Consider the following 25,682-nt stretch of genomic DNA (forward strand, 5'->3'; position numbering starts at 1 on the left):
TTCCCTCTGTCTCCACTTGATGAAATTCCCTGTTTTCTTTAAGATCCCCTCAAAGAGTCTTTATTCCATCATTCACAAGAGCAAGAGTTTAAATGTTTTCTGCGGGGGAAATTATCTGTGACCTTCCATAGCATTCTGTAGTATTTCTTTTCTTGAATTTTCAATAGACCATCTTACATTACAATTAGTCATTATGTTTCTTCTCCTGTGCGAGATTAAAAATTCTTTCTGGTCGGGGAACAAGTCTAATAGTCAGATTTGTTGGAGTGAAGTGGATTTGCACACCCCCTAGGGACCTTGGGGGTGTTGATAGAAGCTATCAGACAAGGGGCCCCTTTTCTTTCTTTCTTTCTTTTTTTTTTTGGTAAATTTAATTTAATTTTTATTTAAATTCAATGTAGTTAACGTATGCCGTGTTACCCGTTTCAGAGGTACAATTTAGTGATTCATCAGTTGCATATAACACCCACCGGTCATTACATCACGTGCCCTCCTTAACGCCCATCACCCAATTAACCCATCCCCCCACTCTCCTCCCCTCCAGCAACCCTCAGTTTTGTTTCCTATGGTTAAGAGTCTCTGTGGTTTGGGCGCCTGGGTGGCTCAGTTGGTTGAGCAACTGCCTTCAGCTCAGGTCATGATCCTGGAGTCCTGGGATCAAGTCCCACATCGGGCTCCCTGCTCAGCAGGGAGTCTCCTTCTCCCTCTGACCCTCCCCCCTCTCATGCTCTCTCTCTCTCATTCTCTCTCTCAAATAAATAAATAAAATCTTTAAAAAAAAAAGAGAGTCTCTATCTTTTGTCTCCCTCTCTGTTTTCATCTTATTTTATTTTTCCTTCCCTTCCCCTATGTTCATCTGTTTTGTTTCTTAAATTCCACATATGCGTGAAATCATATGGTATTTGTCTTTCTCTGACTTACTTCACTTAGCATAATACCCTCTAGTTCCATCCACGTCATTGCAAATGGCAAGATTTCATTCTTTTTGATGGCTGAGTAATATTCCATTGTGTGTGTGTGTATACATACCACATCTTCTTTATCCATTCATCTGTTGATGGACATCTAGGCTCTTTCCATAGTTTGGCTATGGTGGACATTGCTGCTATAAACATTGGGGTGCATGTGGAAGGGGCCCATTTTCTGCAGTTCTAGCGGTGCCTTGTTATAGCTGCCGTGCTGCAAGAACATTGAATGAGTGCAAACAATGACCAAATGACTGAGAGTGGGAAGGATACGTTTATTTAGTAGAGTTTCCTAATCTCTAAATTGAACATTATTAAAGATTCCATTTCTGTGGAGTTTTTATCACTGAAACTTTTTGATTGAAACCACTTTTAAGAGTACAAAAGAAACACCATTTTATATTTGCAGAGCAGATTCACCTTCTCATTCAAACCCATTTATGGATGAGGGAAATAAGTTTCAGAAAGTTCAGTAACTCACCATGATCCGAGCCAGGACTAGTTCTCATTTCTCACTTAGCAAATGTGGGAATGATGATGTTGCCTCTGCCTTCCTGGCAACGTTGTTACAGGCTGTTGCCTGTCCAGAGGTATTACTCTGTGTGTTCTTTAAAGACCTTTTTGGTTTGGGATTTATGAGTTAGTTGTACTTTGTGGTTTTACACTTCCTAAGAAGATATTGCAAATAATCACAAACGACTTTTTATTCACTTTCTATTCCTAATTCCTAACACAGCTTCATAGTCATGACCTGATAGCAAAAAAAAAAAAAAAAAAAAAAAAAAATTATTGACGAACATTGAGTTAGGTTTTCATTTAATGTGTTTGTGTTCTTCTTCATTAACAGTCTCTGATATTCGACGAAGTTGACCTCTCAGATGCCAGCGTAGCCGAAGCAAGCACAAAAAATGCAAACAACAGTTTCACGGTATGGTTATATTCTGCTGACTTCCTCCTCAAAAGTTACAGAATGACCTTTCCTAAGCACGTACAGAATGTCCTCTTCAGTTACCAACCATGTGTCAACTGAAGCGTGTTGGAATTCCTGCCAACACAGTAAACTTAATAAGTATGCTGTATACCACGTACTGTCAAGAAACCAATGCATTAAATGTATTTTTTTTAAAGTATTTACAACATTTTCCATTTTAGGCCTTTTAATTTTAGTGCTTTAAAATTGTCACCTCTTTTAAGTTTGATACTTCAACTAATTTCCATTGTTTTGGAATATTCAAAAAGTCTATTTCTTACCTTCGGTCTTAAAATATTTTTTCCCTTCTCCTCTACTTTTACTCTATTGCTGTGGTTCAGGCAACTGCTATGGTTCAGGTCTTCATTTATTCTCACTTAAGTAATTCATTCGATAGCTACTTAAGAGGTATCCTCTGTTCCAGTTAATTCTTTTCCAATTACAAATCACATTGCTGGAAAGACCTCACTGGCTCACTGTTGCCTGTCAAGTTACATCTGCAGCTCCATCCTCAAGTCTTATAAAACCATACCTTGGCATTCTAGAATTACTGAGACTGTTCGTCCTTATGCACCCCACCGGTCCAGCATTTCTGTCTGTGCCTGGACTTCTCCCATTCCCCCTGGCTTCACTGATTTCTCCTCCATCTAAGGCTGTTGAAATTCTACCAGTTCTTCAAAGTTAATCTCAGATATCTCATTCTTTTTCTACTTCCCTCATTCAAAAAATATGATTTGAATACCCACCATGTGCTAGGCACTTGTGCTAAGCACAAGAGATTCAGAGATGAATAAATAGATTGTTACTTCCCTCAAAATATTGACAATAGAGTTCAGTGAAGTTCCTCCCAGGTAGTTTTTATAGCTACGTATTCCTAGGTCCTCTAAGATGCCTTGCTCTCGCTATGTTGTTGCCCCCATCCACACTCCCAGCCCCTGTTCAAGAAGCTAGCACTGCTGACAGTGGTGTGCTGTGTCCATCTCCCAGGCTTGCCAGGGCAGGGAAGACAGACAGATTTGTTTATACAAATACAGAGCAGTGCCATGACAGAGGTAAGCGCTGGTGGGGGCGGGGGCGGGGTGGGGAGGAAGCAAATGTATTCAGATTTAGCCATATGGATTTACAGCACGTGGGATAATCCATGGTGTAAATGTTCCTGCCCCTTCCACCGCCCCAGGGAACCTTTAGTTGGAGGAGAGGAAAGCCAAGAATAGAATCCTGGGAAAATGTTAAAATTTAAAGTTTGACCAATAAAGACAGAGCATTCTGAAGTATAGAAGGAGCCTTGGGAGGTGATGATGTTAGGAAAAGCCTGTGGAAGATAGTTTTAGGACGGAAGTTGTTAAACATCAAATACTGTAGAGAGATCAAGTCAAAGAAGAAATGAGAAGCGTCTGTGGAATTTGTTAACATGGAGGTCATTGGGTCACATTGACGGGAATGACTTCGGGGAGGGGTTGGCATGCATTAGGCTGCCCTGCCGAACAGGTGGGAAGGCAGAGAAGCCGGGGTGGATTGCTTTTTTGAAAAGCTTGGCTGTTAGAGGAAGGAGAACAAGTATAATATTCAGACTTCAAAAGAGTTTTGTTGTTGTTGTTCTTTGGCTTTGTTTTTAAAATGGGCTTTGAGTGTGTCTTTATGAAGAGAGGAAAGAATTGTTGGACTCGAAAGTTGAAGTGTCAGGAAAGACAGGGGAGAAAGGATGGAGCATGGGAGCCAGAGCCCATTTAGAGATTAGCATTGACCGGGAGACAGAAAGTTTATGGAGGTGGGTGTGTGCAGGAAGTTCGTTTATTCCAAACCCAGATACTACCGTTCTCTCAATGAAATTGAAGCCGAGGTCATCTGCTATGAGTCAGAGTTTACTTAGGTTTGGGTTAGCTTCTGTAGAAAATGAGAGTTGAGGGGTGCCTGGGTGGCTCAGTCAGTTAAGCGTCTGCGTTCGGCTCAGGTTCTGATCCCAGGGTCCTGGGATTGAGCCCCACGTCGGGCTTTCTGCTCAGAGGGAGCCTGCTTCTCCCTCTCCCTGCCCCTCCCCCTGCCTGTACTGTCTGTCAAATAAATAAATAAAATTACAAAAAAAAAAAAAAAAGAAAATGAAAGTTGAAACTGAACAGGGACCCGGAGAAGATTATGAGGTAGTAAATAGTGTCTAGCAAAGATGGAGATCAAGTTTAGTAATGTATCTAATTCCTATGCCTTTCACATTTTTTTTTGTTAAGATGGGGAGAAAGAACAACAGCTAAATTGATCCAGGGTTGATGGTTTATAGGGCTTATAAAAGATAAAGGCATTGTTGGATGTTCGAGGGATAATAAGTCATCCATCTTCCTCTCTGTGTTCCCAGTTCTTGAGAATAAAACACAGGGAGTGAGGGACAGCTTATTTATCACTGAACAGGATCCAACAACCACTAGATTCAGAGCTTCTGATAAATTATTGGAGGCCTAATCAGAGCTTCTGATAAATTGTTGCTTCTTTTTCCTTCCTCCCAAATGAAGGTGGGGTATGGTGATGAACCACTTGTCTTCCCTAGGGAGTGAACCGAAGTCCTCTCTCCTCTGTGGAGACTCATGGGGTAGTGGGCAATAAGGGTTTCCCCTCAACAGGGATCTAGAATTTAGTCTGAAAGAGGGTTCCAAAATTTAAGATTTGAAGGATGGAACAATTTCAGATAAAGACAAGGTCTAGGGTATTGGCATAGATAAAGGTAAAAGAAAGTGAAAAGCTTAGATTTGAGAGAGGGTATTCAAATCCTTTGTATAACTCTTTCTTGGACCTCCAAGTACATTCAATCTCTCCTCTAGTGCCTTTCTTATTATAGAACTCATTATAGTCTGCCTCATATTTAATTAGGTACTTACATTTATTATAATCTCCTTGAGGACAGAGACTCTGTCATATCATTTTACCTCAGAGTACCTTATCTGTAAATATTTGCTGATTTAATTAATAAGATGAAAGTTTATTTTACACATGAGAAGACTTCTTGGTGAAGTATTTTCAAGAGATTTATCCACTCAACCAAATGTTATTTCTGAAGTTTGTTGGACTAGAAATGTGGAGACTAAAATATTAGGCAGATTGGTTAGAGTTTTACAGCAAATGAATTTGGTAGAACTTTCTAGGGCATAAAATAGAATAAGGGAGAGGTTTTCAACCAGTAATTGACAATCTTTCCTATCTTTAAATATTTAAATATCCTACCTTTCTGGATTGCATTGACTGCTACTGATACTGTTGTTTTGGCTAGTTCGTGTCAAAGGTTAATGGTGAAGTTTAGTGGTATTATGGCTGAAAGATACAGGAATGGCCAAATTCAGCTCCGCTACAGTCATGCCTTGAAGTCCCTAAGGATGATATATTGACAGGGGACAATAGTAAGTGGAAAATCTGTGATTAGCAAATGGAAAATGGAAAAGATGTGCTTTGCCTGAAAACCCAATGCCAAACTCTCTAGTAAAACAGGTTCGAGAGAGCTCGGCCGAAACTGACTTCACATGGGACGTTACTCAGCATAGTTTCTGCCGCATTCTGTCGGTTCTGAATGAGTCACTAAGGTTGGCTGAGCTTCGGGGGAGGGGATAGAGACACCGTGAGAGTAGCGTCAAAGGATTTGTGGACAAATCCTACCTACTCGACGGTTACTTTTCCTTCCTTGCACAGTCCTGTGCTCCCATCCCTGGAGTTAATAATTGTCTTGTTGTTTTGGTTGTCTAAATCACCTTGGGTACATATTAGTTTCCCCTCCGTCACACTGGTGCATCCCTGGGAAGGGTCCCAGCCCTCCTGATGCTTTATCCAGGGCTCTTCCTTTTCACACAGTGTTCTTTCCCTCTGGTTAGTCTTTGCCTGTCCTCTCTCTCTTCTCACATTCGCTGCTCTCTTTTTCTCTTTCTCACTCATCGTGATGTGTATATCCCAGCTTTTTGTGACTTACTCAGTTGCAGACCTTAGACCATGAAGTCAAACAGCATGGGTTTGTGTCCTGACTTGGCCCTCTCTAGCTACGTGCCTTTGGACAAATTTGTTAAACCCTGTGAATCCGTGTCCTCACCTGTAACTGAGGATAGCAGTGGAACCTGTCCCATGGGGTTGTGAGGATTAAATGGAATGGGATAAGGCACTACAATCCCTCGCACCATGATGAGCACATAGAGTTTACTAAGGGCCAGTGACTGTTATTATCCTGAAGTTAGTGTCCCACCTGCTCCCTTCACAAGTGATAATCTGTTGTCAATTCCTAACAAGTAGGGGGAGTTTGAAGGAGAATATGGATGAACTTCATCTTGAGAAAATGTTCCACCCTGCCTCTCTTTCAGAGGTGTGGTGAAGATTTATTTCCACTTTTATCTCATGTTAATAGATGTTATTGGGAAAAGCAACCCTTCTATAATGAATGAAATGTCGATCGTACCTTGTTAACTATTTGTATATGCTAACGAAGAGCTTTTTAATGAATCGAGAGTCATCACAATCACATGGTATACATTAGACTTTCAAAATGTGCTGTTCAAATGACTGTTTTCTTTAAATTTTAATGACGAGTAGGCTAAATCTTAAGTATATGAGTCATCGTTTTTATTTTTATTTTTATTTTTATTATTTTATGTTAATCACCATACATTACATCATTAGTTTTTGATGTAGTGTTCCATGATTCATTGTTTGCGTATAACACCCAGTGCTCCATTCAGTACGTGCCCTCTTTAATACCCATCACCAGGCTAACCCATCCCCCCACCCCCTCCCCTCTAGAACCCTCAGTTTGTTTCTCAGAGTCCACAGTCTCTCATAGTTCGTCTCCCCCTCTGATTTCCCCCCCTTCATTCTTCCCCTCCTGCTATCTTCTTTTTTTTTTTTTTTAACACATATTGTATTATTTGTTTCAGAGGTACAGATCTGTGATTCAACAGTCTTGCACACTTCACAGCGCTCACCATAGCACATACCCTCCCCAGTGTCTATCACCCAGCCACCCCATCCCTCCCATCCCCCACTACTCCAGCAAACCTCAGTTTGTTTCTGAGATTAAGAATTCCTCATATCAGGGAGGTCATATGATACATGTCTTTCTCTGATTGCATGAGTCATCATTTTTAAAGATAGTATTGTATTGACATTGTTAAAACTTTTTATGGAAGTTTGTAAAGAAAGCATATTTTTTAACTAGAAAGAAATACAGAGGTAATTTATTTGGTTTATTTAACTACCCTTACCATTTTTAGTGAGTGATCTACGAGTGTGCTTGGAATCTCACGGTGACTGCACACCCACACTGGCTTACTCGGTTGTGTGAAACACGGATACCACGTGGTAGCACTTATTTTTAGAGCTGACCAAGCACTGGAACAGAATCATTTTAGTTCAGGGTCACTGGCCACAGCACACATGACCGAAAGTTGATTAGCATTCGAGTTGATTCCTCCAATGAAGTTTCAAAAAGTATGCATAAAGACAAGCCAATAAAGAGAACATCCAGCACATAAAATGCCAAAAATTATACATTCTTGGTATAGTTGAAATGAGCAGGCTGTGTTATAACGGGAGGGGGAAAATGTTCTTAAGAACTCCTTTCTTTAATGTGTACTTTCTGTTTATTTTGTTTTTCCCTTAGTTTCCTCTCTGTTATTATAATTCAGTTCATCTTCTCTCTTAAGAGAGAGACCACATCCTTTGAACCCAAGTGTCAGTTTACTTTTATCCATTAGTATCTCAATCTTAGTTACAAAGGAAAGGATGAAACGTTATTTTCACCTCATTTGTGAATACACATCACAAAACAGGTGTTTAGATAATCATCTAAATAATCCTTTAGATAAATAAGTTGCCTATTCTGATGATAATATTTATTATAATCATTATGTGTCTCTTCTAAATGCCGATAATTCATTCAATTCTTTATATCAGTCCTATAAGGTAGGTACTGTCCTGCTCTCCATTTTATAGATGAGAGATCCGAAACAGAGAACTTAACACCTAACACATGTAATAACTAGAATCTGAACCCATCTGGGTCATCTGACCTCAGTCTGTACTCTTGACACCTCAGCTCTCCTACCTCTTTATTGTGGAGCTTTAAATGAGTATGGTCCAGGTAGTGTTCCTCTAATTGTTTGTTGTGTTTCAGTTGTCTTTTCTCCTCCAAGTCAATCACAGAGTCTTGTATTGCATTACCAGGTATGCAGCTAGCACTTGCTGGTCCTCCTGCCAATTTAGAATACTACATTTTATTTTGGGCACTGTATTTTAACTAAAAATGTTGATAAAGAGCTCGCAGAGGAAGGTAACCAATATATTATACAAAGGTCTGGGAAATCATGGGATTGACACAAGAGGCCACTTTTAATTCTTAAAGATTTGGGGAAATGTGACATTTTTTTAATATTTGAGGGATTATCATGCATAAGAGGCGGTCGACAGGTTTTGTGTTACCGCAGTGTGCAGGACAAAGATTCACAGTTGAATTCACAGAGGGACAATTTTAGCTCTACTTAAAAGAGAACTTTCTAGCTTGAGTCATCTGATAGAACAGGCCTCTTGTGATGTAATGGCTTTGTCCATTATTAGAAATCTCTAGTCTTCTCATTCCCTGTGAACTGGAAGGGACCTTCAAGAACAGAGTTCTCAGAGCAGACTCGGGCTCAGAATGCTGAAATGAATTTCTCAAGGTTGGATGGCTAATAGCTATGCACAGCTGGTGGGGAATTCGGGGTTCCCAGCTCTTGGAGTTTGTTGAGAGTAGGCAAGGAGGAGTGGATTTAGAGATTGCCGGGCACTTTACACACACTGTCTCATTATACCACACAGCAAGAGCTAAGTGACCATCCTTTAAGAATGCTGTTGGAGAGATCTTTGCATGGCATGTGTATGTGGGAGGGAGGGAGGGGAGGTGGTGGAGACTGAAATTTCCTTGCAGACACAAAGACTGTCTTCCTCACCACTGGATCCCCAGGCTAACACAAGACCTGGCACAGAGGGGAAAGACAATAAGTATTTGTCAACTGCATGAAAGAATGTGTCTTGTTGAATGAATGAATGATACTTGTAAACTCTAGTTTTCCTTTGGGAGAAATGTGTCATTTCAAAATTTAGCTGGAGAGCAGAGTTTCCTAATTTCCCCCAGTGAGGTTGGATTATAATATACCCATAAATATTTGTATTCTAGTTGAATTCTTTACGTTGTGACTCAGATCATTTTTTATCAACAATAACTCTTACAAACACAATTCTTGCTGTGATTAATGATTGCAGTGGTCTCCTAAGTATTCGATGCCTGATTGTGGCAAACCCCGGATTTTTTATGTCTATGTTGGCTAAACTATTTTATGGCGCTCTAAAATCATGCCACATTAATGCAATTTGGGTGGTTGTTTTGCCTCTTAAAATTGACTTATATGCAGTTTAGATGGCTTTATTCTATGAAAGCTGATAATTTATAAGTGGAGTTTGAAATTTGCATTCTTTTTTTCTCTAACTTGGACATCAGGCTTTTAGCAATGAAATACATTGTTTCCATAGGTATATCATGTTTATCTTTTCATTTAATGATATAGCATCTTTTCCAAGAGTACAACCCAGAGAAATACTTCTTAATGTTATTATGAGCTTCCTCAGACCAAAGTTCTAGGAAGCAAGAAACCATTGGTCCTTTTGTGGCTAGACTAAAATCTTAGGGGGCTCTATTTGCTAGGCTCAAAATGTAAGAAAAGCTATCAGGACAGATCGGCTAATCCTTCTCCCTTTGGAGATCTTTGCAGGAATTTAGAGTTGCTGTTTTATACAAGCGAAGTGTTGTTCATGTGAAAATGTTTTAGGTTGTACATGCCTTTTCAGGATGGATAAAAGCAGGCCTACCAGCAAGGACTGACAGAACTATACTCCAAAGTGCTGCAGAAAAACTTCTGACAGATTTTAACCTGAGGTTAAATACAGTATGACCAAGATAGACACTTTATAGGATAGGTTGTAAAGAGAGGTGTTTTTTTTTTTAAGTCCTTGGGTTCATCAAGCCTTCACTGCCCACATTATCCAGAATTCACAGAGGAAGTGAAAAGTACTGTTTATGTGTGCCAAGGCATACATACAAGGCTACTTACCCATTATAATAGCACGAGATTGGAAATAACCCAGATGTGTGAGTTAGAGACTGGTTGAAATGAATTATGAACTATTTCACATAGTACAATGTTATGCAACCATTGAAAAAGAAGGAATCAGCTCTGTGTATAATAATACACACTGAACTCCAAGTTGTATTCAATGTGATAAACCAGACGTGGAACAATGTGCATGTATAAAATGTTACTCTGTGTTTGTTACTCTGTGCTGGGGGGCGGGGGGGAGTTGTGTGTATGGGCCCACAGCCATGCATTTAAACCTTGAAAGATCACATATTTGTTGTATATGCAGAGACTACCTCTGGAGAGATACATAGAAGCTGATAGATATTTGCCTTCAGGAGGGAGACTTGGTAGCTGGGGGCAGACTTGGGAGAGAGATGCACTTTTCATTCTAAATACATTTTGAATTTTGTTTGTTTGTTTGTTTGTGTCACAAATGCTTATTACTTATTCAAAGAAAATTCTAAATTCTACATGGGAGCCTTTTCTGGCAATTTCCTATTAGATGCATTTGACAAGAGTGATGGGCTTAGCAGGAAGCCCAAGTTGGACACTGCTGCATGTCCAAGGGAACCATGGTAAAGGTACATATCAGACCATCTGTAATGGGAGGGAAGGAAGCAATGCATGAGAGATCTTGTGGGAAAGGCTGGAGAGCTGTGGCCAACAGGCAGGGAGAAGAGAGAGGAGGAAGCTAACGTAGAGTTGTTGAATTTGGGAGGATTGCTATATAAATGATGCCTTTAATTAAGGGTAGAAAACGAGAATACAAGTAGGTTTATTGGTAGTGAAAAGAAGACATTGTGAATTAGACCCTATGAATTTGAAATGATGATAAGATATCCTGGTGATGTCTAGTAGGCAATTGAGAGATGCTTTAAAAACTATTAAAATGGCTTAAAGGACTCCTTTGGTATCATTTTCATGCCTCTTTTTTAAGTTTCTAGCATATTCAGACGTCTTCTCTATTCCTTAAGTATGATCATGGTGTAATGGAAAATTTAGGTTTTAGAAATGTTTTAGTTTTGTGGTGACTGGTACAAACAAGATAATTACTGTGTTTTGAACTTTCCCATTACATATGTGTTCTGTACAAAGCAATTTATGGTTATAAACCAATAGAGCCTGTGCCAAGGGAATGAGGCTAATGCTTTGTTCCAATCTCTGGTACATTCTGAAAATATTAAATGAGTGGTAAAACTTTTACTGTGTCCATTAACTAATACCGCTAATTTATAGTAGAAGTGTATGTGACAGCTTACATAAATAATTTCTAAAATCACTGTGATCCTTGTCATTACAATTAATACTAAAAAAACCCCTCTCAGTTTCCAATGTACAGTGTACAAATAAGATACTATATATGATTATGTATATATATGTATATGTATATCATACTATATATGATTATGTATGTATATGTATATGTATATCATACTATATATGATTATATATATGACTATATATCCTGTCAATATTTTGTTTTCTAAAGGTGCCTGGTTTGCAGAGACCTGTCTATGTTAGCATATTTATTATTATTGTTGTTGTTGTTATTAATTTACCAGCATCTTTTCTTGCTCACCTTTAAAGAATATACAAGTATATATAGGATTGAAATACAACTGTACAGTGGCCCTAATTATTTTTTTTTAAAGATTTCATTCATTTATTTGAGAGAGAGGGACAGACAGAGATAGCGAGAAGAGAGCATGAATGGGGAGGAGAGGGAGAAGCAGGCTCCCACTGAGCAGGGAGCCCGATGCGGGGCTCAATCCCAGGACCCTGGGATCATGACCTGAGCTGAAGGCAGACGCCTAACCGACTGAGCCACCCAAGTGCCCCTGCCCTGATTATTTTTAAGAGGAGAAAAAGTGAGCAGCATGTGAAGCTTTTTCTGCCTATTCTTCTAGGGTAATGTCAGTAAAATCTTTGCTATTCCTTCATTCTCTAGTAGATGGCTAGGAAGGCAGACAGAATTTAGTTTCAAATCCTACGTGTGCTTTGTGACCTCGGGCAAGTGACAAACCTTTCTGAGCCTTAGGTTCCTCAAATGTAAAATGGATCGCTACCTTTGGGGTTGTGTAGATGCCGTAAGATCTTGTAGCTTAGATAAATCTTATTTATCTTATATAAATAATGTATTTCATATTTAGCACACACAGGTCCTGGCCTGTTACAGTTACTCCGTAAGTCGTAATTCTTACTATTTTGGACTTGTAAGCTATTTCCATTGCAGATGTGAAAGCTAGAGTCATCTAAACTGCTCCCTCATTGTCACGCCTCGCAACCGGATAGTCACCAAGTACCATTAATTCTGTCTCCTCCGAGAAAGCTATTCACTCTTTTTCCTGTCTCCTATCTGCTCAGATCTTCATGGCATGCTCCCATACACAGCAGCCTGCTGCCACCCTGACCTCACGTCCTGTCAGGCCTTTTCCAAAGGTTAATGAGTCTTCTCCAGGGCGTCAGTCGGACTCTTGATTTCAGCCCAGGCCATGCTCTCTGGGCCTGGGATCGAGCCCCTCAACGGGCTCAGCGGGGAGTCTGCTAGGGGATTCTGTCCCTCACCTTCTGCCTCTCCCTCTGCCTCTGCCCCTCCTCGCTCTCTCTCCCTTAAATAAATAAATAAATCTAAAAAAAAAAAGCGTCTTCTCCCCTGTGACCCGACCACCAAGCTGACCCTCTGTAAGCCTGCCAGCCATCTCTCTAGAACTATTCCTGGCTCTTCCTGGCTGAAAGCCCGTTAGTGCGTGCTCTGTCACTTTAAGCTTCAAATCCATACCCCTTAGCACGGTAGAAGGTTTTCTGTGATTACCTCTCTGGCTTCGCCTTGTTCTTCCACCCGTGGGAGCCACCTTATACTACTCACAATACCCAGCCCTTATCTTGACCTTTCTTCCTTATGTGTTTGTGTGCCCCTTGGTTTGCAGCATCCCTTCCTTTTGTGCCTTCCCCCTGGCTCCCTCCCCACAGAAATATGCTCCAAGTCTCACTTGCCTCTCACCCTTATTTGGTTGAGTATCACTTCCCAGAAAGCTTTCTCTGAGTCTTTGGTCTTGGTTAGCTGCCTTTCATTGTATTCTAGGTGCACCCTGGGTGCTGACAAGAAGATAAGGGTCCAGATCTTGAAGGATCTTGGAAGCTAAGTGGAGTGGTTTGGAAGATTGGAATTAGGTTTACTTATCTGTGCTCCTCATTGAACTGCAAGCTCCGTGAGTATAAGGAGTATCTCTCTGTCCCTGAGCTGCCACGTTGCTTGGCATAAAATAAGGCACTCTGTGTTTTTTAGTGAATGGATGAAAATTTGGTGTTGGAGTCAAATAAAGAGTGTAAGTTTTAAACTATCACAATAGGTATCCTTCAGCACGTTTCTCATGATGTTGTAGCTCATCTACCCCATCATCTTTGCCCATCACTTAAGATTAACATGCTCTGTGCTAGGATTGTGCTTGCCCTTTACAATACAGTTGTGAAGCAGACAGGAAGTGGGTGGACTCAGAAAAGGATCAAATGCTCATATATAAGTGGATAAAAGTGCTGTCGAGGTAAGAATAGCATGTTGTGGTGGAAAGTCAAAGGTTATCAGGGAAAGTTAGCAAACTGTTTTTCAAACACTTGGGCGCTGAACTTGAAGAAAAGCTTGCAAACTTGCTAACACTAAGTGAACTGCATAGAATAATGCAGCTGGTTGTGTAGCCTGCCTTTCAGTTTCGAATTCTTTTATGTACCTTCAGTAGTTGTAAAATATGCTTGCTTTATATTGGCAGTCTAAATATTCATGGATTTTGGTCTGCTCTTAAAGTGCTGATCAGTAATTTTTAGGCTTTTTTTTAAATATTAATTTTGGAGGCACCTGGGTGGCTTAGTCGGTTAAGCATCTGCCTTAAGCTCAGGTCGTGATCCCAGGGTCCTGGGATCGAGTCCCACATCGGGCTCCTTGCTCAGCGGGGAACCTGCCTCTCTCTCCCCTGTTTTCGTGCTCTTGCTCTCTTTCTCTCTCTCTCTCCCTCTCAAATAAGTAAATAAAATCTTTTAAAAAAATACCAATTTTGGTGAACCAAGTATGTTTTTAGTAATAGGGCATAGTTACAGCTATTATTACGTATACAGTGAATAGAAGTTATAGCTTAATTATTTTAAAATTTTTTACAGGAAATATTACTTTGTTATTGCTAATCTGAAACCTTCTATATCTTAATGCTTTTGTTTTTATCTTGACAAAATTGTTTTGCTGGCAGTTGATTTCTTAGAGCTACACATATCAAATGATAGCACAATAGATTTCATTTTTTGACAGGGTTCTGTGGCCCACATAAAGGCAGCTGAGAAACAGGCCCTACTTGTCTTTTGTAACAGGGAAAAGGAGCGTGCTTTGAAACCAGAAGACCTGACTGTCTGTTCTGATTCTCCTACTTCCCGAGTTTGCAGTTCTAAACAAGTTAAATTTCTTTTTACTTATCAAGTGGGCCAGTTATATGGAAGATTAAATGAGATAATATATGTCACCTTACTGACAGCAAAGCACTTTGAAAGTGTGAGATGCCGCAGGAGTAATCATTCTGCTTAATTATCAACCTTAGAGCCCCCTAAATGTCCTATTTTTTGAGAACTTAACTATTAATTATTTGGAAGAAACGTTTTTTGTATTCATGGACATTCATTGAAATTATGAATATAATAAGAAAATAGAGGACAGTGTCATTGATTTACCAGTTCACTATTACAATATCAAAAGTTATAATCATGTATTATATCTATGATGGGGGGTGGTAGGCTGAATAATGGACCATAAAGATATTTACATCCTAAAGTCTGTAAGCTGTGAATGTCACTTCACATGGCAAAAGGGACCTTGTAGTTTTGATTGTGTTAAGGATCTTGAAATGAGATTATCCAGGGTTATGGAGTGGGCCCAATATAATCACAGGGGCCCTTATAAGAGGGAGGCAGGAGGAATCAGGGAAGATTTGACCATGGAAGCAAGAGGTTGGATTGATGCCAGGAAGGGACCATGAGCCCCAAGGAATGCAGGCAGCGTCTGGAAGGGGAAAAAAGCAAGCAAATAGATTCTCCCCTGTAGCCTCCAAAAGGAAAATAGCCCTTTGGACACCTTGACCCTAAACTTCTGACTGCCACAACTGTAAGAGAATAATTTGTTACCACAGCATAGGAAACTAATAGGATAGGGATTGACCAAACATTAATAACTACAGTTTGTTTGAATTCTTAGAAACTTTCCGTACTGACTTGAATCCAAACCTAATTAGTCTTCAAAGAAACAGTGGCTTATTATTATACATGTAATTTATCTATACAAGTGATAGAATAGAATACTGCAGTAAGCAACACGGAAAGCCTTTCTTGGTAGACTCCCTGAGGCCTTTGCCAGGTCCTTTTTCCAGGGAGAGCAGGACTGGGGAGCACAGCCTGCAGAGGGGCTGTCTTTACCTTCTATGGTTTCACTATATCCTTCTACCTTTGGTTCTCCAGTGAACCAGAGACTCTGAGAAGTCACAATTAGGCCCATTACTCTGAAACAAAGTCTTAAAGACAAGATAGTCCCAGAAGATATTAAATAGATTGCTTTATTTAACACTTTTTGTATAGATTCTAAGACTCTATGAATTACACAGTGTTGAATTCAGTTGCTTATTTGAAAACTGGATTCTGCCAGCTTACAGGCCTCTATTTTATTGTGTTAATATTTTATTAAGTGCTTTTCAGTAAAATTTTGATTTTAGAGGATTTTGGATTTTTACATTGAAATAAAGGAAAAATTTACTTTTTAGAATGTGAGATCCTATGGAAACACTGTGTATGTAGTGAGAACATTGGTACTTGACCGCATTGAAATCTGTGGTTCTTTTTTTCATGGAAACATATCAGAATTTATGTTTTATTTATACTTAATACTCTAAGGCAGTAAAAAACCAACATTAGGTTATAGAGGGAAATCAAATTAACATGGAAAATGACTTTGTTATGAGGCCATTATTCCTTAGTCAAGAAGTAGGTTTTGTGGCCTGCCAACCTAATCTTAAGCAGAGTCATCGAAGCTCAAGAATTATGGAAGTAAGATTTGCATAGCTCTCTTCTGCTCAGACCATCCCACCCGATCTCACCCAGTGATCAGAAGACTTGCTTCATTAACTTCTGTGTACATTTTAGGTCATTTGAGCAAAGGGACCACATTACCCTTCTAATGTGAATTTGTTACAGGAGAGGGCAGTTAAAGGTCAAAAACTTGGGTCCTGGTAGGTGTGGTCTGTAAGCTGAGTTTGGGCCAAGGGTTAAATAGGGTCTATATACATAAGAGAAGACTAAGACACCCAGGTCCTTCACCTACATCCTTAGTTCCTTGAAGGGTTTTGCTTGTTCTCCAATGCTTGGGTACAGTTTGTTTGTTTTTTTAAATTGTGAAAAATTTCAAATATGCACAAACTCAGGGTAACTGTGAAACCCCACATCCCCATTGCCCAGCTCCTACTACTATCTTGATGTTGCCAACACTTGCTTCATCTAGTCTGTCTCTTCCCTAGTTTATCTGCAGTATTTTAAAGCAAATCTTTCACATCATTCTACTTGACCCCTCATTCTTCAATAGGCATCCCTAAAAATATCATTGCCAGTTTTTAACTCTACTTCTTTTTCATTGTTCTTCTCAAACAAAGCCTGTGAAAGAGAGAGATTTATTGAATTGCCTGTAGTTACTCAATTCAGTATTTTACAGTGAAGGAATAATTTTTTATTTTATTTTTATTTTATTTTACTTGCTATAACAGTGCTGTTTTATTAACTCCTCATATGAGAAGTATATTAACTCACTGTAGACAACTCATTTAGCTTTTACATTTGTTTTTTCCCTTCAATGTATTGTAACAAAATGAATTCTGTGCTTAGTTCACAGAGATGATTGAAGAATCAATGAGATACTGCCTTTGTGCCAGAAGTTTGTAGTCAGGTATTCCTGAAGATAAGCAGACAGACATTTTCTTGGCAAAAATGTTCTGCTCTTGTCCAGAGGTCTTTTTCCTTTCTATAATTAGTACATTTCTCCGAATAATAGTTTTACATATTTACCAAAAAACTTCCATCAGAATCTATTTTGTCAATACTTACACTTTTTTGTGGAATCTTGTCACAAATGAGTAATGTTTCATATGCTACAGAATTCTCCATCAATTATTTATACCAAAGTTTAGGTAGTTCCTTGATTTATAGTTTGAGTTTTTGAAATTAATATTAAATATACCGATGATAAATAACTTCTCCTTAGATAGGAAAATAAGCAGCATGGGGTAGACTTCCCTGTGTCATGACTAATGCCTCCCTCTTTATTCTGAGAGCCTATGTACATGTTTGATACTCCCTAGTCTACATTACAGGAATGCCCACAAAGATCAGTAAGTTGTTATTCAGCTAGAATGACTCATCCATTGGAAAGATGATCAGTCAGCCAAAACCAGAAGGATGGAATGACTTTCAAAGATCCTCTTTAACTCTCAGTGAAGGGTGTATGTGTGTGTTTGTGTATAAATCTAAACATGGCTCAAAATAGATATCTGAAAAGATTTGTAGATCTTTCTGAAAGGGAATAGGAAGACCTTAGTTCAACTTCCAAGCAATATGATTTAGGATCCTGTTGACATGGTGCACTGCCTGCCTAGCAGGATTTCTTTATAAATTCCAGCAGTAGATTAATAATGAGGCTCTTGAGTGTATATGAATTACTTGTCAACCTCAGTCTTATTGTTAGTCCATTACATTTTTCTATGTTATTTTACATCTTTTGAGATATTGTTAAGTTTGTGCTCCCAGATTTTATGGAACTACTCTCTTCATGAGCACTTAATGCAGATTCCACAGTGTTTACAGCGATATAATGAATGTTTATGGTATTACGTCAGTATGATAGGGTCTCTTTTTAATCTAAAATTCTGTTATTTGGTTGATTTGAATTATACTATCTGGCTCTTTCTTTGGTCTTGGTGCCAAAAATGCATTTGTTGTGACATGGTACTCTTCTTAGTCTTCCATTAAAATTCAAGCACCACTAGGAGAAAATATGCACTGAACCTTTATCATCTATAACACCTCAGAAAAAATTACTTTTAGGTCAGCAGTTGTCATCTTAGAAAATAGATGGGACTTGTGGCAACTGGATGAGAAAATAAGGAAGTATTGACCCCAGAAAGGAAAGGAATCAGTCTATGCAGGACTTGCAAACTCAAATGCCTCCAGTGGCCACTTGGTAACATAAGTGTATGAAGTGGCCAGCTGAAGAAAATAGGTGTAAGCTGCTTGTACCCTGAAGAGCAAAGTACGTGTCCAAAAGGATGGATCTTAACTTCTTGTCATTGTTGTGGTTTTACAACACACCACTGCAGGGTTCAAACAGAATGGCCAAACAAAAACATCAGAGATCATCATTTTGGGACCTCTGTTATATCACAAGGGTGCTGTAGGTGGTAGGCTCTTTCCGATGGATCCCATATAAAGGAATACTGTTAGGGACAGATGAGAACACTGGAAATTTGGGAGCAGAAAAGTGTTGAAAGCGGCGCCTGGGTGGCTCAGTTGGTTAAGCGACTGCCTTCGGCTCAGGTCATGATCCCAGGGTCCTGGGATCGAGCCCCGCATCGGGCTCCCTGCTCAGCCAGAACCTGCTTCTCCCTCTCCCACTCCCCTTACTTGTGTTCCCCCTCATGCTGTCTCTCTCTCTCTCTCTCTGTCAATTAAATAAATAAATAAAATCTTTAAAAATACAAGAAAAGAAAAGTGCTGAAAAGGGAGATAAGGAGCCGTAAAGATTAAGAGCACTTTCTTTACATTCCTAAGACCAGATCCTGACTTGATTAATGGCAAAGTTGGATGCTTGTCCTACCTTTCATGGCTGATGAACAGAGATGTGCATCAGAATCACCTGTAAGCTTTGCCAAACTACGGATTACATCTGAAATTATCCATGCCTCCCTCCAAAATAAGATTTCGATACACCAAGTCTGGTTTGGAGCATGGTTGGCTATATTTTGGAAAAACTCTTGGCTTGATTCAGGTGCACACTCATAGTTGAGGACCTATGCTCTTGGATGTAGAGGTTCCCAGGTTACTGTTTGAAATATAGAAGTAAGTATCTCTACTTACTTAAGACCTTGTTGCCTAGGGCTGGGGGTGGGGGCCAACTTTGGAGGAAAATGGGGAGTTCCTTTTTGGGGTTGTGAAAACGTTCTAAAATAGTTGATGGTGATGGTTCTATAGTGCTGTAAATACACTAAGAACCATCGAATTGTACCATTTAAGCAGATGAATTGAATGGTATTGTAAATTATATTTCAATAAAGCTGGTCTTAAAAAATAAGAAAGTAAATTGCATATATCTTAAAAAAAACAAGGACTGCAATAGGGCAAATATGATCAGTTTGTTGTAAAGAACTTTAGATTAGAAATAAGAATTTCCTAATGGAAAAAGTTGTTGAACATTTAAAATTACCACAGAAGTTTTCAGTTTCCTTCATTGCAGAATCAAAAATCTGAGTTAAAGGAAGAAACTCTCTGTTGGAATAGTTTAAGCGTGGTATCCTACTAGAGATGGCATGCCAGACTCTTTCAGTATTGTACAGGGGTCTGATGCACTTCACTTTTGCCATCTGATATTCCTGCTGTGGGTGAGATGAGATGCAGTGCAGTTAAGGGGGGGAGCAGTTTTTTTCCTCATCTGTTTGTTGATATTTTTCCAATATCTTCTAAGGAGCAGCTCATTGTCATTATCATCATATAGTATAGCAAATAAATAAATAAATAAATAAATAAATAAATAAATAAAAGAAATGCTAGCAGTGATATTTATTCAAATAAATATCAGATTTATTCAGTCAGTCCAGTGAAACTGGGAGGTTTCTGGAGCGCCAGGCCGGTCGTCAGAGCCAGGGGAGTATTATGATTTAATGGTATCTTTTCTGCTGCATTTGATGAGCTGTCCTAGAAAAACATTTTGAAGCAATAAAGCATCCATTTGGCTCCTAAGTAATGAGGGAGGCAGTGCTCTTTCATTAACTATTTATTCAGGAAGAGAAGTGACCAACTGCTAATAAGCTTTATCCAAAGAGGGTGGTGGAAAACAGAAAAAAATGCAGAAGTGAGGTTCTGTTCAATTTCATATGCAATTAACAAATGCCCAAAGCTGAGCGGTTGGTGCTCCTCCTCCATGTGACTTCTGGCTGGCTGTATTTAAGTGTGAGTGCCTGTCAGATGCCTGAAAGGCCCCTTGGTTTAAGGAAGGATTGTGCTGTCTAAACTAAAGACAAAAGGAGGCAATGAGCGGTGAGTAGCTAAGACTGGGCTGATCTCTGTAGTTTTGAATAATGGGCTTATTTCCTAAGATGGACGGTAGTGATTGAGGCTTGCAGGTTTACTCATTAGGGGAAGAGTTTCTTTTGTTTTTAGATGATTATTGCTTTTTCATGACTTCGGAAATCTGCTCCATAATGCAATATGTAGATTACCTCTTGATCAAATGGCTTCTAACTTGAGAAAATTTCTTATTGGCTATGTAAGTAAGTATATGACTTATTATTTAGAGGTAGTTTCGAGTATGTGTGTAAAGTTTGCTCTTCTTACACAAGTAAATAAAAGGTCCCTTCTTTGCAGTGAATACTTAGGAGTTAGCAACTTCAAGATTACAATGAGAATGCTGCATTCACACATAAATAGGGGCTTCTTTCAAGTCATTTCAGAATCTCACTTTGAAGTACTTTTGGTGCTGTAACAGCACAGTCTTCATTTCACTTGCCCTAAGTCTCTTAGTACAATTAATTTGCATTCTTTAGTGACATGATGAAAAGATAAAAGTTACAATTACTTTCTTCCCTTAAAGCCAACTGAAGGACTTTTATGTTAATTCTTCTGCCCGGCTCTCACTAAAAAGTAGTAGTTCTATACAATGAGGAAAATATCCTTCATATTTAAATCATATTAAAATAGACAATGGAAAGATCTGTAAATCCAACGTTATTTAATAACAGAATATTTGTGATATTATCATGAACGGATTATGAGTCATTCAATATTGCATTCCTTTGGTTTTCAGTTTTCTAAATTTCCATGTTGAAAACTGTGTATGAATTCTAAGCTTACTATGAATTATTCTGAAGTATATATATATATATTTTTTTTAGATTTTATTTATTTATTTGACAGAGAGACGCACAGCGAGAGAGGGAACACAAGCAGGGGGAGTGGGAGAAGGAGAAGCAGGCTCCCCGCTGAGCTGGGAGCCTGATGCGGGGCTGGATCCCAGGACCCCGGGATCATGACCTGAGCCGAAGGCAGACGCTTAACGACTGAGCCACGCAGGCGCCCCTATTCTGAAGTATATTTAAAATCAATTTTCAAGATACATTCCATGAAATAGGAGTACATTGTTTATTTGGGTTCATAGCCTTTGGTACTGGGCTAAAAAAAGCCTAAGTAAGGAGCAATGAGATTAAAGACAAGAAATGCCTCCTTAGAATTTTTCTTTACTAGACCCCCTTGTATCATACTCAGAGAACTAAACTCATTTACATTATAGAGACTCTTACTATCTTCATCAAGGAAATAAGGACTCCGAGATTAGAAATGGAATTTCCTTTTACGATTGATTGCTGGGTTTGGCAATAATCTGTCTTGTTGGTTATGAGAACAATCATTAGATTGAATTACCCCTTTCAGATAATCACTCCATTCAGAAGACTGATGCTGTGCGCTGAGAACAGGAAGGAGATGGAGGATTGGATGAGCTCACTGAAGTCTGTACAGACCAGAGAACCTTACGAGGTAAAGTAGCATCTTCTTCCGGCGCCTCCTGTTCTCAGAGAAGGAATGTCAACCCAAGAGCTAAATCTCTATTCTGCAAAGAAGAGTATGTGTAGATTCATTAAGCAACTTGCTTCCATCTGATATTGACTTTTTTTTTTTACTTAACGTGTTTTCGTTTTAAAAATTACAGATTTGAAATTTTAATCCTAACTAAATGCATCCCAGAGGTTCACTATCTGTCGTCTTGTTCTCTTGCTTGGCAAATCTGTGCTAACGTCTCGTTTCTAGGTGGCCCAATTTAACGTGGAACATTTCTCAGGGATGCATAACTGGTACGCCTGCTCCCATGCACGACCCACTTTCTGTAACGTGTGCAGAGAGAGTCTTTCTGGAGTCACCTCCCATGGCCTGTCCTGCGAAGGTAAGTACCCCTGGCCCGCATTCTCCCTCAGCACTGACCACACTGGGAACACGTTGCCATCCGAACAGGGCAACGTCAGCACGGGTGGAAGCAGGAGGTGGGAGCACCTCAGCGGGAACATAGAGTTTCCGTTTTACCATAGCTTCGAGTGGAGCTCTGCACACATGGGACTAACTTGGGAAATATTTTTGCTGAGGGAAGGATGATACAAATCATCGAGAAGGAAGTATAAATCAAGACGTAGCATTTCACTCCTGAGGAACTAGCACCTACTGCTTAAAAAACATCTTTAGACTTTATCTGTCTTTCTGGTTTTCTAGTCTTCTTTTTCTGTTCTGACTGATTAAAACTTTCGGTGAGGACAGTACAGACTCTTTGACAGAATTTCCGTTTGTTATTTCTATTTCCTTATTTTAAATGTTTTCTTTTACTTCACTTTATGTTTAATTTAAATGGATACCATCCTTTTTAATTCTTTAAAGTTTTCTAAAAATAAGCCCAAGGCTGTTGTTTTTGTTATAGGATTTGTGGGGTTTTTTTTTAAAATAAAAAAGCAGTGACCAGTAGAAGCAAATATACTAGTAATTACCAAAGGAAAACTCATAACGTCTTCAGATTTATTTAATTCCATACCTCAGTGACCACACTACTGTGTTCTACTTTCTGAACCAGAGCTAATACTAATACTAGCCTTTTTCTCTTAAATATGAAAGAATCTTAATTTTGAATATAACTTTATTATACTTCAATAATAAACTAGTAATAGAGTCCCAGTTTTCATTGATTTTAAGGTATCAAATCTGAGATATGTCGTAATTTCAGGGATTTAGCATGATAGAGCACAGAGGTGAAGAACAGAGCTCCTCAGTTTCACCCTCCAGGTTCTGGTCCCACGCCCAGCGTTACAAACGGTGACCAGGAGAAAGAGCTCCACTCTTTTTGACTTTTGTTTCCTCATCTGCAAAATGGGGATAATAGTCATTTATATCTCACAGACACTATGAAAATTAAATGGGAGAATATATACAAGGAAACTACTTTTCTAGTCAAAGAAATTGTGGAAGTTTGTAATTGTGCTCTGTAAGAAATCCATCAAGTAAATAATTGCAGATTGCATCATCGCCTGAGGCATTAAAATTCATGAAAACGAACATTTGGAAGAGGCATTACACATTTTTTTTTAATAGATTTTAAGAGTGGTTGCAAACAAGGTGTAATTGCTCTTTATGACTTTAGTAATCTACAGGGGTTCCTGAAGCTCTGAGTTACTCTTACCAAATGTGTAATACTCTGAGATGTTATTTTGAAGGTCTTTTTAGCTGCCTCCTGGCCTCTCCTTCCAAAAGTGCTTAAAAAGATATCAGATCTGAGATACTCTGTGGTACTCTTTTGATTTGAGAGTTATGCATTATTAAATATATTTAGTTGTTTGTGTCTTGAGTTTAAACTGGGACGATTAAGTATTTTTCCTAACCTTTTAGAAGAAAAATGAAAATTGCATTAGCCGATGAGAATAAGAAACTTAAAGTCTTTAAATAACTTTGTTATTATTCTGTTAATAATGAAGTCTTCCTGACTTTTTAATGTCTCAGTTATTGTATTTTTAAATTAGAGTTTTAGAAGAATATATGTTAGTACTCATTTTCTCTGCTGATAAAAATTTTAAATCTGTGGTGTCTTGCCCGTTGGTATCGTTAGGACTGTAGCAGAAGATTTTAAAAATCCCAAGGGTTTTATGAATGTGTCAAGAAGCTCCCTTTTTATTTTGTGAGAATGTGGTTATTTAGGATCATTTTCTTGTAATCCAAGTTATACTTAAACTTTAGAAACTCCCCCCAAATCTGAATAAACTGCTTGCTTGATAAAAGCAAAAGACATAGGATACAACAGGCTTTAGAAGACATAACAGAGATGCAAATACAAGAAAAATTCGTTCCAACAGTGACAATGAATAACTTTGTATTGGAATGGAATTCAGTTTCCAATGTGTGAAGCCATCACTAAATTTACTTAATCCTTCTGCCCTTCAACAAGCCTGTACTGATTTGGCTTCCGGGCTTGTGTTGAATAACTACTAAAATTGTTATTTTAAAGCCTTGCATATGTAAAATATATGAATGAAAAATAGGAGATGGAAAATACTTTTCATAAATAATTCCCTAAGAATGTTAATTATGATTTCAGAGCATAATTGTTCTTCACAGTTATTTAAACAGTAACTGAACAAAAAAAGTTAAATGGTGATTTTTTTCTTTTTTAATCAACAGCATCAAATATGTTAACATAGGTACCTATGAATTTTTCTCTTAGCCACTGTTGAATACTTAACAAAGATTCAGTGTGGTGGACTGAAAATTGCAATTAAAAATAACTTTGTTACATGTCAGTATATTTTTTTAAGTTCTGGGTTTTAAAATAATGGCTTTATAGGTCAGGGAAAAGTGCTTTATTTCAGAATGACTTATTTGGAGAAATCTAATTGTCGCTTAACAAAATTAAGGTGCCTATTAATCATTTCCATTCCTTAGTGACTGTAATCACAGTTTGGTTTATTTTATTATTATTGTATGCTACATTAAGCAACTTCGTAATTTTCAAGACTCATTTCATGAAGCACTTTATTATTACAAGTATGATTTTTATTTTTAATGAGCTGTTTGATTTTTAATGGCAAAATTTCAAAAAGCCATGAAATCATTCCCTGTTGCTCTCTTTTACTTACTCCTTTGCCTCTTAAAAAACAGTTACTGACTGTTAATTCAAATACTTCCTTGTACTTAAAAAGCAGCCTGGGAATTACGTTGCAGATAAAACTAAAACTAGGACCACACTTTTGAGAAATACCATAAGAGATGAAAAACCTAGAGTTACTAATTAACCTCAATTTTAAAATAGTCACTTGTATGGGAGCAAAAGGGAGCAGGTCATGCTAAAATTGTTTTTCAGACTAAGCTTACTTCCTACGGTGCTCGCTCTTTATACATTTGTCTATCAGTAATGAGAGTCCATTGAAAAACCGGTTTATTCTCTATGAAGTCTGTGCTCGAGTCCCAAAGTCATTTATAACAAAAATAGTAGGATTTCCAAAAGAATTTGTCAGTGTACACAAAAGACCAGTTAAATGAAAATTTTCCAATGTCTAGACTAATATTTTTCAAGGAAAAACTAGCTCAGCTTAAGTGACCTTTTGCATTTCGGCTCTCCGTGACATCCTGAAGCATTTTGAATATTTGGCTATAGACACTCAGTGATTTTACCCGACCCTTTCATTTGCATGCTACGTTAAATTAGGACTTTTTAAAGATTTTATTTATTTATTTGACAGAGAGAGACACAGCGAGAGAGGGAACACAAGCAGGGGGAGTGGGAAAGGGAGAAGCAGGCTTCCTGCAGAGCAGGGAGCCCGA

General features: G+C 38.6%; 1 protein-coding gene across 5 annotated transcripts in view; it reads left to right on the plus strand.

Moving 5' to 3' along the window:
• Window positions 1-25,682, plus strand: part of DGKH (diacylglycerol kinase eta) — a 169,146-nt gene that overhangs the window by 78,807 nt on the left and 64,657 nt on the right. For 4 of the 5 annotated variants that reach the window (XM_032402942.1, XM_032402940.1, XM_032402943.1 and 1 more), the window contains 3 exons: window positions 1,813-1,893; window positions 21,768-21,872; window positions 22,143-22,275. In XM_032402942.1, the coding sequence (XP_032258833.1) occupies window positions 1,813-1,893; window positions 21,768-21,872; window positions 22,143-22,275 (319 nt within the window). Of the gene's footprint in view, window positions 1-1,812; window positions 1,894-7,056; window positions 8,607-21,767; window positions 21,873-22,142; window positions 22,276-25,682 lie in introns of those variants that run through there. The other variant, XM_032402944.1, reaches the window with a different exon arrangement.

Source organism: Phoca vitulina, unplaced genomic scaffold, assembly GCF_004348235.1.
Source record: "Phoca vitulina isolate PV1807 unplaced genomic scaffold, GSC_HSeal_1.0 scaffold5, whole genome shotgun sequence".
In the NCBI taxonomy this organism is placed as follows: domain Eukaryota; kingdom Metazoa; phylum Chordata; class Mammalia; order Carnivora; family Phocidae; genus Phoca; species Phoca vitulina.